Source organism: Diadema antillarum, unplaced genomic scaffold, assembly GCF_040938485.1.
Source record: "Diadema antillarum isolate AM-2024a unplaced genomic scaffold, OU_Dant_1.0 scf00000111, whole genome shotgun sequence".
Taxonomy (NCBI): Eukaryota; Metazoa; Echinodermata; class Echinoidea; order Diadematoida; family Diadematidae; genus Diadema; species Diadema antillarum.
Window position 1 is genome coordinate 2,955,379 of NW_027271000.1, and position 16,993 is coordinate 2,972,371.

General features: G+C 38.1%; 1 protein-coding gene across 1 annotated transcript; it reads left to right on the plus strand.

Moving 5' to 3' along the window:
* The first annotated feature begins 3,646 nt into the window (after positions 1-3,646).
* On the plus strand, positions 3,647-11,176 carry LOC139719486 (protein arginine methyltransferase NDUFAF7, mitochondrial-like). The gene is made up of 11 exons (XM_071630904.1): positions 3,647-3,753; positions 4,946-5,133; positions 5,336-5,416; positions 5,852-5,962; positions 6,608-6,830; positions 8,186-8,244; positions 8,665-8,781; positions 9,300-9,443; positions 9,849-9,954; positions 10,392-10,459; positions 11,024-11,176. The coding sequence occupies exons 1-11, from the start codon at positions 3,687-3,689 to the stop codon at positions 11,174-11,176; spliced, it is 1,317 nt and encodes a 438-aa protein (XP_071487005.1). The 5' UTR covers positions 3,647-3,686.
* The last annotated feature ends 5,817 nt before the right edge of the window (positions 11,177-16,993 follow it).

The following is a 16,993-nucleotide window of genomic DNA, read 5'->3' on the forward strand; positions in this document are numbered from 1 at the left end:
CCAAAGGTTATTGATGGATTTTTCAAAATTTATTTTACAAATTGATGCCAACAATTCAACTTATTCTTAAAACATAAACCAGAAAGGAAAATTAGTGAAGATTTGTGCACAGATCAAAAGATATCGGTGAGGTAAAGAAGTCATCACCTCTGCCAGTTTCAACATGTGGATGCAATCAATACAAATGATTAAAAAAAAAAAAAAAAACATGGGTAACTGTAAAAATTCCATGACTTTTTTCAGGTTAGGTTTTGATGAAACGTCTTCCATTCAGGTGGTTTGACTTTACTGGTACGCTTTCTATGACACTCAACATGAACATTGTATGAAATAACACTCTGTAACTTTGTATCATCATGATGATAATAATTTCATTTCATCAATTTTCCCGCCGCTACAGCAAAAGCTACAAACACAGAAGGGAAGGTGAATTCAATTTAATTCAATTCAATTCATACATTTATTCAGTAATAAAAATCGTTTGGATATAAAATGTTTACAAAATGTATCAGGTACAATTCTGAGAAAGCCAGAGGCTTGCTAAAAAAGAATGTATCCTTGAAAACAAATCATACACATATTGCAATTTACACATTGAAATACCTAATGAAAAAGGCTATCAACAATTATATAAGGAGCACAGAGAGAATAACACACATTAACACAAGCACAAAATTAAAATTGACAAAAGTTACCGATAACATCAAGGGAACATGGAGAGAATAAAACATACTAAGACAGAGGACAAAACAAATAACACCACATGAAGCAAAGCAAACAAAACAAAACGAGGTATAGAACGAGACTACAGATATACGTGTTAATACTGAATGAGTTCATACTCGAGAGTCAGCCTTGATAATTTTCTATGTTTGTCTCATCTAGGCAGCAAAAAACTGTTTTAAAACTAATTCATACATTCATGTCAAATTATTTGGATTCTATCTTACCCCAGCTAGCAGTTGATACAGCTTCCATCTTCTCTTGGAGTTCTTGCTTTTGTAGAGCAAACGGCTTAGTGTGATCTGGTCTCCTTGTAGGTAGGTGCCATTAAGTGTTTCACCTTCACAGATCCTCTCCAGTGCATATTTAAAAGCTGAAATCTTACCTGAAAATGAATCATGACATAAAACTAAAAAGGTATCATGCATTCAACTTTGTCAGATAACTATTCTTAGGTTTCGTTTATCTAAAGTGAACAGATTATACGGTATCATCTTAATTCTGAAACATCTGTCAAGTTAGGGTCAAGATGGCCCACTGGCAATGCAGTATTTTTTTTTCCACAAACACTAGTATTGGGCTTTCTTTTGATTTGGCAGCTACTCAAAGGTAGCTACTGAAGTATCAAAGAAAAATACAGGCTTAGCATGACAAATTTCTTTACCTTAAAGGACAAGTCCACCTTCATATACCTACGGATTGAGAGAATGCAGCAATATTAGTATAACACATCAGTGAATGTTTCAGGAAAATTGGACAATCCGTTCAAAAGTTACGAATATTTTAAGTATCTGCGCAGTCACTGCTGGAAGAGAAGACTACTACAGTGTATGATGTCACATGCGTACTACTACATGTATATAAGGAAAATAAAACGAGAATTTCACAAAACTTTACTTTTTGAATAAAGTGCGCAATTCTTCGACTTGCTATTGACGCATGTTAAGGGTAATACTATTCCCCCTGTCTTCTGAAAGAGAGAAGTCGAGTGTTCTTTTGTTATGCCCGAAAAATGGAAATATGTTGAATTTTGTTTATTCTTTCTTTATATTGTTGTACTCATGTGACATCACAAGCTATAGTAGTCTTTTCATCCAGCCGTGACTGAGTAGAAACTTCAAAAGTTCGTAACTTTTTAACGGATTGTCCGATTTTGCTCAAACTCTCATTGATGTGTTCTACTAATATTGCTGCATTCACTCAACCCAAATGTCTGTGAAGGTGAACTTGTCCTTTAAGTCTTTTAGATCCATATTAACAAGGAGTATCATTCCTTCCACTCTAACTGTTCCTCATCACTCAGACACAAATGAGCACTGCTGATCTGCAGTATTCAATTCATACTACTGGTACTGTAAAAGTGTATATTATCGTGTTACTAATTTTTCGCGCTTGGCCGGGTAAGAAGAGTTTCGTGTGTTTCTAAATCCGCGGAATCAAGACATCACGCACAGGAACGTACGGCAGGCAAAAATATTCGCGTGCTTTTATTTTCGCACTAGTTTCTGGTTGCCCGAAATGCGCAAAAATTTTCACTTTTACAGTATGTTGTCGTACTGGGGCGGCAATGCTTGAGTGCAGACGTGGCGACTGAGTACGTACTCAGTCGCCACGTCTGCACTCAAGCATTGCCGCGCCGCCGCGCCTGGCGACACTCACGCCAGTAATCGCTCGCATTTCAGCATTCGCATGGGTCGTTTGACATCGCATTTAAATCCATGATTTTAGATATGATGCCTCAAACCGATTTTGCTCAAATTTCGTGAGTAACTAGGAAACTTGTGAAGCTTTATGGACATAATCAAGCGAATTGCCGCAGTCCTTTCATTTTCGCGTTGCATTGCAAAAAAGCGTGGAGACTCCTTATAAGGGGTGCCCCGGGGGTTACTTATAAGGGGGACGGGTTACTTATAAGGAGGGGCCCCCCTTGTGAGTGGGTTTCCCGGACTGATGTGTACATACCACACACACGGAGAAGCTCCATTGCGTAGCGGGGAACACGTTGTGTGTGGCCACTTCAACACGCGATGAGCCTACCTTCCCCGCTACGCAATAAAGCCCCCCGTGTGTGCAACATGTACACACACGACTACACGCGTGTGGTTGTATAATTTTTACACTTCCTTTATGGAAGATTGGCATTTAAACTTTATCAATTATTTGGTCCTGTCTGTTCAGCTTGTCTATACCCGCATAGATTCTAGGCATAAAATATTTTACGTGTCTTTTCGGCAGCATGGTACATTTGACTACCTACGTTGGATATAGACTAGAATAGCCTTGCTTAGACGACTAGAGTTAGCAGTAAATTTTACAGCATTCAATTCTACAATGTATTCGATACATGCAAGCTAAAATGTTGAATATTACACAAAAATGAGCGGACGGGACTACGCATATGAAAGAATCCTATTCCCTCAAGAATGTATGGCGACAATCGCTCATAATCTTCAGTATCAAGTCGAGTCACAACAAACTAAGCATATAAGAGACATTTTTGTACTCACCTGATATGTCACCTACAGCTTGGCAGGGTGCAACAGTCAGAAAGTTGGTAGGTGGCGGAATGGATATTTTCTGGTTCCACATGTCCAAGGGCGCTGCCATCTTGAAAATGTAGTCTTGATAATGACATTTTGAACAAGAAATAACTTATGCCAATGTCATTTCATGGTTTTCTTGATATTTTGGAATTAGAAACCAAGATAATGCCTCTAATAGTATATGTTATTATACATATTTTCTTCTCTAAGTACTGTGATATCATATTACGTTTTTTAAAAAAAAATAGTATTTCCGTAATATCTCCTTGCAAAAAACTAGTCAATGCTTGGCGACTTTAGATTTGATCAACAGTAGCTTATGTCCGTCTCCTGTGTAGACATTGCTGGAGTTGTGTGTGCAGGGTCTCAGAGCTGCTAGGAGCATTTCCATTCTTAACAAACCAAATACCCAGTCCCATAATGTTGCGGAAAGTTCTGACTCATCAAGGTGTTTCAAGAGTAGTTGGAAATCAACTTCTTAGAATGAGTAAGTCGAGCTATCGAGGTGAATTTCATGTATGGCATGCGGGGCAGGGGCCTAAAAAGTAGATCAAGTGCCAGTGGGGTGCATTGCATTGTGTGTGAAGCAGGTACCATATATGAAGGAGGGTAATTAACAATAGTAGTGTTAGTACATTCTAGTAGAGATAAGTCTCCTTCATGTATTCATATTACATTAGATATTGACACGGTAAATTCAGCTCACATACAATTTGATTTATGGAGGGGGGGGCGGGGGAGGAGGCGTTGAACTTCACTGGGCTAAGACCTTATTTATTTTTTCCATTTCAATGTATAGTATTTTCCTGTGTTTTATGTACAATTTCAAACAGTTTATTATTTTACTTCATTTAAAAATTCTGTTCACTTCGTCATGTACATGTACATGCATTCTATTTACCATTGTAATCTGGGGGCTTTACGCCTTTTCAAGCTATCGCTTTTTGTAGTCCCTGTTCTCCTCATCAATACTTTTTTCTTTTTTTTTTGCTATATTGATCTCACAATGTATTTGTTTTATGATGATTGAGATGAATAAACGAATTGAATTGAATTGAATTGGAAATTGAATTGAATTGAATTGATGTAAGGTGAGTAAATTTACACAGTGTCTGCTGCATGCTGTATGCACATGATGCACGTGTGAAAAATTAGTACAGTAAACCTCCCAGCCAGGGCTCCCTTATTCAATTCAATCAAATTCATTTATTTTCCACTCTAAAATTAAAAGTAAAAACATAATTAAATTTATGCTTACAAAATATACAAAATTTGCTTAAAAATACATGGTATCAAGTATGATAGCAGAATTATGAGAAGCACAAAAGATGTGCCTACTGAAAATGTTTTCTTGACAAATCTGCTATTAAACATAAACATATTTATGATATGTTTTGATGGTGAACTTGTATTTAAGTTGAAACAAACAGATTTATGCAATACAATGTGCAATAAACATTGAATTCATGATAGAAGACAAAGAATTTAAAAAAAAACTCTGCATTGGACTATTACTTAATTTGTGATCTTAATTACATCAAAAAGTTGTTGTTTACAATGTATGAAATCTTTTAACAGGAAAATGTCTGGGGTCAAATCAATGAATAGATATGACTCCTTGAATTTGTTTATAGTTATTGCAAAGAAACTAATTATTTACCCATCACCTCTCACAAAAGGATGTGTCCGTCCAACTGTGTGGAGGGGCACCAGTCACCCAAACACTCTACTTGTGAGATATACTCATGAAAAGAGTGAGGAAAGAGCAATGAATCCGGTCTCTCGCAGACTGAAGCAGCGCATCCGGACACTTGGACCCATCACTGTGGCTGAATACATGAAAGAGGTTCTCACCAGTCCAGTTGGAGTGAGTACAGTGATGATGTCTTCATTTCATCTCCACTAAGTATCCATTCATTTAATATGACTTTAATCAGTAAATCTCTATGGTGCTGTGCATTTGATTAGCCTTACAATTCCACTTGATAGCCTTATGTGATGCCATCTGCCCAGACCTGCAAGTATGATCATATGATGTTGTTTTTCTGTTTACCCATTAATCTGTACAGGGCTATTATATGCAGGGAGATGTTTTTGGTCAAAGAGGTGACTTCATTACATCGCCCGAGATCAGCCAAATGTTTGGAGAGGTAAAGTTCTTACAATATTATATTTTCGTGTTTCTGTTTCACCTATATTTATTTATATTTTTATTTCCAAATAGTGTAGAGGTTGGAGTTGACTCATTAGCTGGTTTGATGTGATTTCACTGAACCTGTGGTGGGTACTGGGGGTGGGTACCATATAGATGACGGAAGTACTATTATGAATAATCATAAGAGATGAATTGATTTACAAATATGCTGTCTGACTATATTCAATATATTTCAAGCTTCTCTACTTTTATATACTGTGCTTGTACACATGCAAACATGCCCACTTGGAAATTAAAAAAAGAAAACAAAAGCAAATATGGAAAACAAGCAAAGAGGGCAACACACAATGGTAAATGGCTTGTATTGTGAAACTTAGTGCCCTTCCCCCACCCTCGCATGTAGTCTGTTTTATTCATATTTTCATTTCAGCTCATAGCCCTATGGATCATCCATGAATGGACCATGCTTGGCTGTCCCAGACCATTGCAGCTGGTTGAACTTGGACCAGGAAGGGGAACACTTGTGGAAGATGTTCTAAGAGTAAGATGTCCGGTCTTTTATCCACTCTTATGCTTGAACACATTCATTTGTTTGTTGTTGTTGGTTTTTTTTTTTAGCTTTGTGAGCTTTTTTTCCAAGGGGTCAGGACAAGCTCAGTGTTTAAATCAGCTGCAATCAAAAGATCATAGGTATGTATCTTGACAGAACAGCAGTGTATAACAGAAATGTTAATTTTAGGTATTATACAAAAGACTGTAGGACTTTAAAACAGATAACTGTTTTGATAGACATGACTGCACTAAATCATGTAGAGCGAAAACACACAATGTGCTACAGCATAGAAATACCAGGTACGTCTTGTCTGTGAATCTAAAAAGACTCTAGTATTGACATGCTAGATATGTTTTATTATGCTTTCAAAATTGTGCATATTTTGTTCTCAATATTTCTCTTAAAGCTCCTTCTGTTGCTATAAAGAGAGACTTGTGCAGTGCCATGGTGATGTGTGAAATGGTGGTCCATTTATTTACAAGTGCATTATGGGTACAAGTGCATTCTCTGCTACAGCTTACAGAGTCTACAGAGTAGGAGGTGGCACCATTGATTTGAATGATGCTGTTGTTCCTGTAACCATTCTGCAAGAACACTTTATGCAAGAATCGTATATTTCATATCTTGAACTAGGTTCTCAAACAGTTCCCTCAGCTACCTCTTGACACCTTGACCCTTCACCTTGTGGAGGTCAGCCCGGAGATGAGCGACCTCCAGCATGCCCGACTGACCGGTCAACAGGAGGTGGAGAAATATGACAGCTCGAGGCTGGTAGACACTATACCATATAGGTCAGCAACTAGTGAGGATGGCATCCCCATCTTCTGGTATACTGACCTCTCACAGGTACCTCAGGGTGAGTATCCAACAAGTCTACCGTACGGTATACGTCATATATTTGGCAGTGTTTTTATTTTCTTGGATTTCATGAGTCAGCTAATGTTCATGAAATATACAACTCTGTAAAATATTGTCTCCCTTATCATAAATACATGTGCAGTATACTATTTCCAAGGTTGGAAATCACCAACTTTTCTCCTAAAAAGGAACAATTCTATATCCTCATTTCATCACAGTTATTCTTGATCACTTATTCAACCACTCGCAAAATTGTCTGACAAGTGCAAATTTGCAAATTAATTCTGATTGCTACAAGTTGTGTCATACTCGTGTCTTGCATGCCATTACAGTACCTTTATTTCTGCAAATTGCTATTTGTGTTTGAAAGAACTAGCAGAGATTATATATGGGAATATCATCTCTCAATCTATACCAAGGCAGAATATATATCAAGATGAAATTATGTTCTATTATTATGGTAGAAGTTGTCAGGGAATCACTGCTGGACAAGTATTCACAGAAATGAAGTTTGTTAAAGGGACTGTACAGTACTGGTTGAGGTGAGGGATTCATGTTTTGAACATTCCTAAGTGAGATAATGAGAAACCTCTTATGAAATATGAAAGAGCATGTAATTTTAAGAAGGATTCAACGTTTATTTGATGAAAATTGGTTTTCAAATGGCTGAGATATCCAAAAAAGTGATAATAATAAAAGGCGACAGGCCACAACTTTATTAGGATCTCTTTGTTTCACCTTGATTTTGGATATCTCAGCCATTTCAAAACCGATTTTCATCAAATAAACTTTTGATACCCCTTAGAATTGCATGCTCTTTGACATCTCATAGAGTGGTTTCTGAATATCTCGCAAAACGTATAAAGCTAAATCCTCGTCTCGACCAGAGCTGTACATACACCCTTTAATATGTGTGCGAAATTTCTTAGTCCTTTTGAAATGAAAAACAATGACATGTTTGTTAGTTTCTTTGTGTGTTTGTTTTTCTCTAGCTCATCATGATTCAACTGTTCCATTTAGTAGTACTATTAGTATTGCTTAATCCATTGAAGACTAGTCCCGACACTCCCGAGTATACTTCAACAGGTGTTTATGGGAAATGCGTGTTATAGCAAAATGAGTTTGTCCTCAATGGGTTAATGCTTATGATTTTGCATGATTCTTTTCAAACGGAATTTAGTACATCTTCATATCCTTGTGTTCCTCTTTCTGTGTCTCTTCTTATCATTCTGAGAACATTCATACTTTGCCTTGACTTTTTTTTTCTTTTTCTTTTTTTATTAAGAGGACAGAAAAGATGGTTGACAGAAGAGATCTGAATTCTCTTGATGCTTTTCATTGTCTTTCCCACAGGCTTTAGCTGCTTTCTGGCACATGAATTCTTTGATGCACTGCCCATTCATAAGTTTCAGGTTTGTATTACAATATGCCTTTATTTAAATGGGTAATCTCATGGTAGATAATTTATTTCAATGGGGAAAACCCATTACCAGTATTCACATGTTAATATAAATGTGTGTATAGTGCAATGTCCTAGCTTCTGTTTGGTGAGGTTGTCTTGTTACAGAAGTTTGCTTGATATTCATGAGAAGATGGTGGAGACTGAAGAAAAGTACTTTCTGCACTTTAATATAGTATGTCCAACCAACTATGCATGAAGTTGAGCTGTAGTTCAAACCCAGTATCGAACATTTTGCCAATGTTAGAAATTGATCGCTTTTAAAAGAGTCAATAGAATGGAAGCACAAGACGGACAATGCTGATCCTACATCTGTATCTCATATTCATTAAATAATGTTAAGTTTTCATTTCACCTTGGTCTGCTTCTACAGAAAACCCAGTCAGGATGGAGGGAGGTACTGATTGATGTTACAGACAAGGCGGACTCCGCAGATCTGAGATTTGTTCTTTCTCCAGCTCCCACACCGGCCTCCAATGCATTCATTCAGGTATTAAAATGTGGAATTTGAATATTAAGACAGAGATTTGAAATGGTTATAGAGTAAGTTTTTAGAGATTGGTACATGCAGTTGAAACAAATAATGCATCTTTAGTCTCTACAGTTAGTATTTCCTCTCAAAATGTAAAAGTGACAAGACTTTTGGGACTGGTATCTTGAAGCTTTTGTGTATTTTCTGATGATTTGTATCTATCACCGTCAGCTTACATGTTTCAGCCATGAAAATACCCTCACTATTTTCTTCTGAATATAAAGCACTGATCAGAAGTAGTCACAATAATTACCTTCATAAAATTGTTTTCCAGGACTGACAAAAAAGAAGCCCAGAAATAACATTTCTTTGATGTGTCAATGACTGTTGATATACCAGGGTACTGATTGTTCACACCTGGTGATTTTCAAAGGGAGCTGTTCTCTTCTGCTGTAGTAAATTTTGAGATTAAAAAAAAAAATCAGAACTTATTTTGAAAGACTTGTGTGTGGTCACTGATATCTTCTCCCATGTAGAAGTCAGAAACAAGAGACCATATAGAAGTCTGTCCACAGGCTGGGGTCATTGCCCAGGAGATGGCCAATAGAATCTACAGTGATGGAGGCCTGGCTCTAATTGTGGACTATGGACATGACGGCACGAAAACAGACACATTCAGAGTGAGGAGTTTGAGTAATTTTCACTTTATAGTTTCATGCGCATTTATTCTTTCTTTTCTGTCACTTGATAAGTATCCTATGCATTATTTGCTCAATTATCTTTTCTCTTTGGCAATGTTCAAATGCAGCAAGATCTTTCTGTTTGGAATAAAAAAAAAAAAACAACAGAAGATATTTCTTAAACGTAATGATAACACAAAGGAAAAAAAGTTTGCTTTTGTGTTGAACTTCATGATAAGAGAACCATTAACCTCATTCCTTTATGTACCTGTGGTCCAGAGCTGAATCTGACACTAAAGTGAACACCTGGAGTTCTATCATGAGTCTATGAGTTATCAAGAAGCTTGAAGGCATCTAGATTTCAAAATGAGAATGAAAGCTGTATTGTGCACATTTGTTTTACAGGGATTTAGACAACATAAGCTTCATGATGTGCTGAGTGAGCCAGGAACGGCAGACTTGACAGCTGATGTTGACTTCTCATACCTCAGACAAATGGTTGGCGATAGAGGTAAGCTAGAAACAAATTCTTTGAATAAAAATGATAATTAATACATATAATCAAATGACGAAAATTCAATGTGTTGTTTTATCTGTGTTACTGTTGAGCCAATTACTGTTGAAATTTGTCTACACCTGTACTTGCCCAATAGTGATTAATAGTGTCCAGAGATTTCATTTCTTAAACAAATTAATGGTAGATATGCTTTATTAATTTTTGTTTCCATGTAAACATAAATCCAGTGATTCGACCACTTTGAGAAGGATAAGTATTTGTTACACATGCAGATGTCATTTATCTTGATTTCTTTTGAAACCTCATCAGAATCAACCCCTTGACACTTGCTCAATGGTCTGGTGTCTCACCTGTGCGCCACATTGATTACTTTGGCACTGTTCAATGCAAAGATATATTTGTCTTTTTTCTCATTTGTACTTTAAAACTAGCTACTACCTATGGACCCGTCCATCAAGGACTCTTCCTTCAAATGATGGGTATTGATACTCGACTGAAGGTGAGGAGAATTTGATGAGACTATTCACCGACATATTCACAATGTGTGAGCCTGTTCCTTATGGCTTAGGCTTGAAGATAGGATATTAGCACTGCAGTCTGTCACTGCATTTGTTTCCTTTGATAATTAATGCAAATTATGTTCATTACATGTGTTGAAATTTCAATTCAGTTATACATCCCATTATTACTCATCCTTTGAATTATATCAAGGGTAAAACATTTTGTTATTTGTGGGACAAGTTAAATCTCATCCATGATTTTGCTTTTACCACTGATGAAATCAGTTTCTGTACCCACTAATTAAATGAGCACGAGCCTCAGCAAGGGTTTCTTTTGTAATGACATGAATCATTCATATTGTTTTGGATGGTTGTGGTAAATAAAAAAAAAAAAATCATCAGTTGTCATCTGAACAGAGGAATGTAAAGCTGAGCTTTATAGTCAGTTTCTTTCAGATTCATGAACTTATTAAAGAAGCTATAAATTGACCGTCCCTGACAGATGTGTGTAGTGAAAATACAATGCAGCTCATTATGCTATGTACCCTGTGATATTTCTCAAGGCGTTGCTGAAGAGTGCTCCACCCAGCGACCACAAGGACCTCATGAGTGGCTACAGGATGCTGACTGACCCCGCGCAGATGGGAGAGAGGTTCAAGTTCTTCTCAATTCTGCCCAGCCTGCCTCATCAATACACACCTGCCGGCTTCAGGTGATGAGTCACATGCAGCACCCATAAACACCAATCTGTGAAATGTCACAGCCATCACAAGCTGTGTGCATCCTTGGCTTAACTTGCTGCTGGACCTTGGCATGAAGCTCAAATTGTCCTGTGATGATATCCCCCACTTGGACAAAGAAAAGAGATTGATGTAAGCCAAACACCTGTCAGTATGATGACATCATCGACTCTGTGTATATTTGGCTCTGTGTATTGCTGGACATAAGGTCAACCTGGCTTACAATGAGTCATATTGCGGCCTCGAGAAAGATTGACGTTAAAAGAATGCAGTCTATCAATGACTTGCATCGAGTGTCTCCTGTGCAAGGGGAGCTCTATTATTCTCAGAAGCTGTAGTGACAATCATGCTTCATGTGTATGCAATCAGGATCGGTGTTTATTATACAGAAACTCACCATTGTGATCTCACGTGATAATCTCCATATGCTATCTGCTGTATGCCTCTACCACAAGGTGGCGCTATGTAACTCATAAATAAACCGAATCGAGTCATAATATTAGTACACCACCCTTTTCATAAAAAAGCATTACAATCAAGTGTATGGTCAACAATAACTTCATTTACGGGGATCCTGCACTTGCTGTCATTCAGCCTAATATATGTATTGTTCTCTTGCAGTCTCCTGAACACTGCTTCAAGGCATTCATCGTGTTCTTCCTTGGTAGTTCCCCAGACAAGGATATCATCCATCACTACATCAATGCCTTCTAGGTCTTCCAACATCTGTGACATTGTTCTTTGGAAGAACTCTCATGCTGAGTTGATGCCAAAAGGCATTCCGATGTACGTGTATCTGCCAAAATTAGTATTGAAGGTACATAGATCTGAGCTTGCCTTATCCAGATGAAGCTGCCAGTACCCACAGTTCGCGATGAGAGTGCTGAACACATCATAGCATTGGGAATACACGCTATAACCTCCTCAATAGTTCGCATGGGATAATATTCCCTCTCTTTAGCTTGGTGCAATTCCTTTGGGTCAAGGCAAATCCTTGCTCTGTCACTGTTCTTTTTGGCTACTGTGACCATGCTGTTCACCCAAGCTGTTGGTTTTGTCACCTTCTCAATGACACTCAGGTCCTCCATTCTCTTGAGTTCCTCTCTGACCTTCTCTCTCAGAGCTACCGAAAGTCTGCGAGGAGCATGGACTTTGCCACACTGCATCCCGTAGCTTAATTTGATGCATTCCTGGCATACACCCAAGTCCCTGGAAGAGGTGGGCGTATTTGTTCTTGACTGCACAAGGCTCCTCACGCACAGCAGAAGATCTTTTCACTAATCCAAGCTGTTTACAGGATGGCAGACCAAGTATCGGTTGCACCATCTGCTCCACAACCTGGCACTCTAAATCAAAGAACCTCTCCTTGTGCTCAAAGACAAGTAGAGTCTTGCCTAGAGGCTGCATCCTGTGTTCCAAATAGACCACTGGTCTAGAGTTTGACTTCTGCATCGGGTACTGCAATTTCTTTTGTACAACCTCTGGAATGACGGTTCATTGCGAGCCAGTGTCTAACTTGATCCGCACCTTTCTCGAGTTCACTTTCAAGTCAATGAACCATTCATCAGAATCATCTGCTGACTTAATGACATCTAGGAAGAATTCCTCAACATCCTCAGCTTCTTCTTCATCTGTCGTATGGACAGACTTTCTGTCACTTCTGGCATTTCCTGCTGATTTATCTTTCACAGCATTACATGTATATATGCTGGCAAAGTAGTTCTCTTTCTTCAACATTTGTTGCATTTTTTCAAAATGCAGGGCACTTAGTTTTGACCAGTACATGCGGTTTTCCACAGAACTTGTACTTCTGCTTTGGTCTAGCACCACTCTTAGCCTTGGCTTTCTGCACTGCATGGACATCCTGCGAGTGTGTGTCTTGTCAAAAACTGTCATCCTTTCTTTTGACAGCTCAGCAGCCCTGCATATCTGGATAGACTTTTCTAGCACCAGATCTGACTCACGAAGAAATCTTGCTCGTATGGCATCATCCTGGATGCCATTAATAATTCTGCCTCTCAGCAGGGAATCATGCATGGTATCTGAAATTGCTATTGCTCGCCAGTAGCTTCAGATCAGTCATGTAGGGCCCTCTGCTCCAGTGTTTCTCCGGCTGCCTGCTGCTGGTTGGTGAAAAATTTATACCTCTCAACAGTTTCATTCTTTGGGGGGTTGCAATGCTTCTAGCGCTGCCTTCAAGGCCACTACAGGTGCAGCCGGTGTAGTTGAGTCACGTGAAGGAGGTGGGATACAGTAGGCTCCAGCTTCAGGGTCTTGCCGAGCTCTCTACCTTTTGATCCCATCATCAAATAGAGAAAACGTTTTCACATTCTTCCCTTTGTCACCAGTAACCGAAGTTCTGTATAGAGCTCAAATTCTTCTCTCCAGAGTTTCCATGCTTGTGGAAGATTTCTCGCCTCCAAATCCAATGGCGATGGAGGTTTTTTGCTCTGCAGCTGCTATTTCGAGTCAATATACATTGTACTGCACTAAACGAATGCAAACTTTTTTGATGGGTATTTCCGGTCAATCGACGATCATGGAGCTGTTCACCTAAGAGATGGTACTAAAAATTCATATTAGACATCCCAATTTAGACAATCAACAGTCACTTTCACTGCTGATACCATCCATTATTCTCGGAAACTGTAATGATGATCATACTTCATGTGTATGCAATCAGGATTGGTGATATTAGACAGGAACTTGACATCGTGATCTTACATGATGATCTCCATATATGCAATCTGCTTTATGCCTCTGCCACAAGGTGGCACCATGTAACTTTCATAAATAAACAGAATCGCGTCATATCATTACAGGAGCCTTCACTGAACATCATCTTGGACAGTTATAAACTTGCATACTTCAGTGAATAATTTTCCTGGTATCGCATAGCAATTTGCTATGCATTTTTACACCACTGCTAAACAAACTATCTTTTGTGTAGCAGTTTTCTTACATAGAAGTGTACAGGATATCATTGAAGATATTTTTCATCAGCTGAAATTGCTAATCAAATTTGAGTTTGAAAATTATTCCCTGTACTTTGTCTTCCTGCCATTGACACCAGGATATGTATGATCATGAATAATGCATCACTTTTCAGCATTTCTGATACAATGATACACCTGATGTTTCTATGGACAAATTCCCATGGGTACATGTGTAAAGGTCATAGTTGCGATGTGATGCTTTACCTTGTTAGAAACCAATTCTCATATTCTACCTCACTACGAGTCTCTCCATTATTTGCCTTAGCATAAAGTATTTCATCATATGTTGTACATGTTGCCTTTGCAGTGAAGCGTTGGGTTTTGTTGTTGTTGTTGTTGTTGTTGTTGTTTTGGTTCAAAAGTACAGTCATGTGACAAGACATTCAGCGATTGGAATCCTAAAGATGTAATGTCATGACTCATTGTACATTGAAAAACACTGTAACCGGTATGCATGCTTTGAAACATCCAATTACATTGGATACAATTACATTGTATGTACAATCATAGGTTTAATTCCCAAAGAATTTGATAACTTGCTTTTCTGTCTTCTTGCTTAGCTGCGGTTTCAAATTATTAAATGCTCAGGGAGTATATGGGCAAGGGGGGAAATTGTGATAAATAGAGGGTGGTACTCTTGTCATTGATTTCAGGTAAACAAGTACAGTGTGATGTACAAAGAGTACAGAATATGTGTCGTTCAGTTATTTTTACATCTGAATTCTGTTATTAAAAAAAATAATAATTCTGTGAAAGCACGATTTGACTTGTAAGTGCTGGACTGTACTTGGGTAATACAAAGTTGTATTACAAAAAATATACTTGGATATATTATGACATTACTGTATTGGTAGAAACATGCTGCAAATTTACCAATACATGTATCATAACCATAGATGTTTTCATGATGGTCATGGACTATGCTGTGTGACCAGCTTAATAAATTTTATTCCACCGAGGTGAATTGTAGACCCTGTGTGTATGAGAATGCTCCTCCACCATCAGTTGGATCAGCCTCTTGAGATGCCTGAACTTTCAAATCCTATCAAGTACGGTAATTGTGTGAAGAGATGCACTTTGTGAATGTGACACTGTAAAGATACACATTGTATTGGTATACAGACCTTCCATTTTGATTCATAATTGTTATGCATGATGACATATTGAGCAAGATTGTTATAATAAATTGAGGAAGAGTAATTTTAACAATACAGTTGAACCTCTCTTATCCGGCCTCCCTTTATCCGGATCTCTCTATTATACGGACGCAATCTCGCCATGATTTTTTTTCCAATAATTACGGGAGGAAAGGGGGATTCCCAACTCTTTGAGAACTCCTACACAATCACACATGAATTACATATACTTGATACATTTCTTAATAATTATTTAGGTAAATCATCCCAAGAATTCATAGAAGCAAATGATTTCATTCTTGCAAACACGACCCTCTATTTTGGGGTCTGTTACTGAGTGTAACAATGAAAAGGTTGCAGTATACACATTACTACATGTGGTACTACAACGGGCTACATCAGTACATGTGTATGTATATGTACATGTATAAAGCATTGAGTCTCCCGTATCCGGCCAAATCCCTTATCCGGATGAGCCCCGGTCCCGACTTGTCCGGATACGAGAGGTTCAACTGTACCTCACTTCAAATGGTGAACAAGTAAAGCTGTGTTTGTATGTCAATGAGATAATCCATTACCACCAATTCCAATGAAGCAATGTCTCATAACATCGCAGACTGTATAAAGAAGTAAATGGGAAACCAACAATTTGGTAAAGTTAAAACAATACACGTGTGCAAACCAAAGTGCTGTGATCAGCTAGATGTTAAAAGGGGCATTCCAGATGATTTTCATAATTTCACATCATGTAGTACATAAATCAACAGCTCCATGTATAGATTTGAAGAATTTATTGTGGTCCTTGAGCAGAGAAACCAATGCTCTGAAAAAACTTGAACAAATTATATTGAACAACAGTGATGACATAGGAGGCTCACACATTTCAGAACTGTAGCAGTGCCATTTCATTACAGTACAGCTTGCTTAAAAGTTCACCCATGTAGAATCTATGCGTGCCTTCTTTTGTTCCGCTCCCTTGAGCCCCAACTCATGCATTCTTACGGTGAGGCTGCCATGTCATCATCCTTGTTCATTGCAATTTGTTGTAAATTTTGAAAACTTTCTTATTCCTCATTCCAATCATTATAAATTCTGAAACTCTGTACTCAGTATAACCAATTTATAGTTGTTCAAATGTAAAAGTCTCAAAATCATCTGGAGATCTCCTTAAAGCTTTTATGCTCTGCTCCCACCCCCCCCCCCCCCCCCCCCCCCCCCCCCCCGTTCTCTCACACCTTCCATCATCTCTTACTTCCACTTAAAAATCCTGCAAGTCTTTTGTGCCCTACAACCTCTTCCCTGTCACTTTTTCTCATTACCTCAACTCACTGCTGTCTCACACACACTGCTCTTTCTTATACAGGTGATTCCAATTATAATCAAGTCCTCAGGACCAGTATTTTTCTTTCAATACATTGTACCAAAATTTTGTTACAGCCACACAATGAAGTCTTGCTTCTGCTTCACAAAAGGCTTGCGCTTCACTTAAATTTCTTCCAGGTTAGAAAACTTGTATATCATTATTCAAAATGATAAATGAAAAGGAAAATGTTACATGTAGGGTGAGGAATAATCATGCAAAAATACATGTAAATAGATTTTCAACAATTTCTTCTTGATGAAGTGATGCAAATTTTATTTATGATTTTCTCAGCATCAAT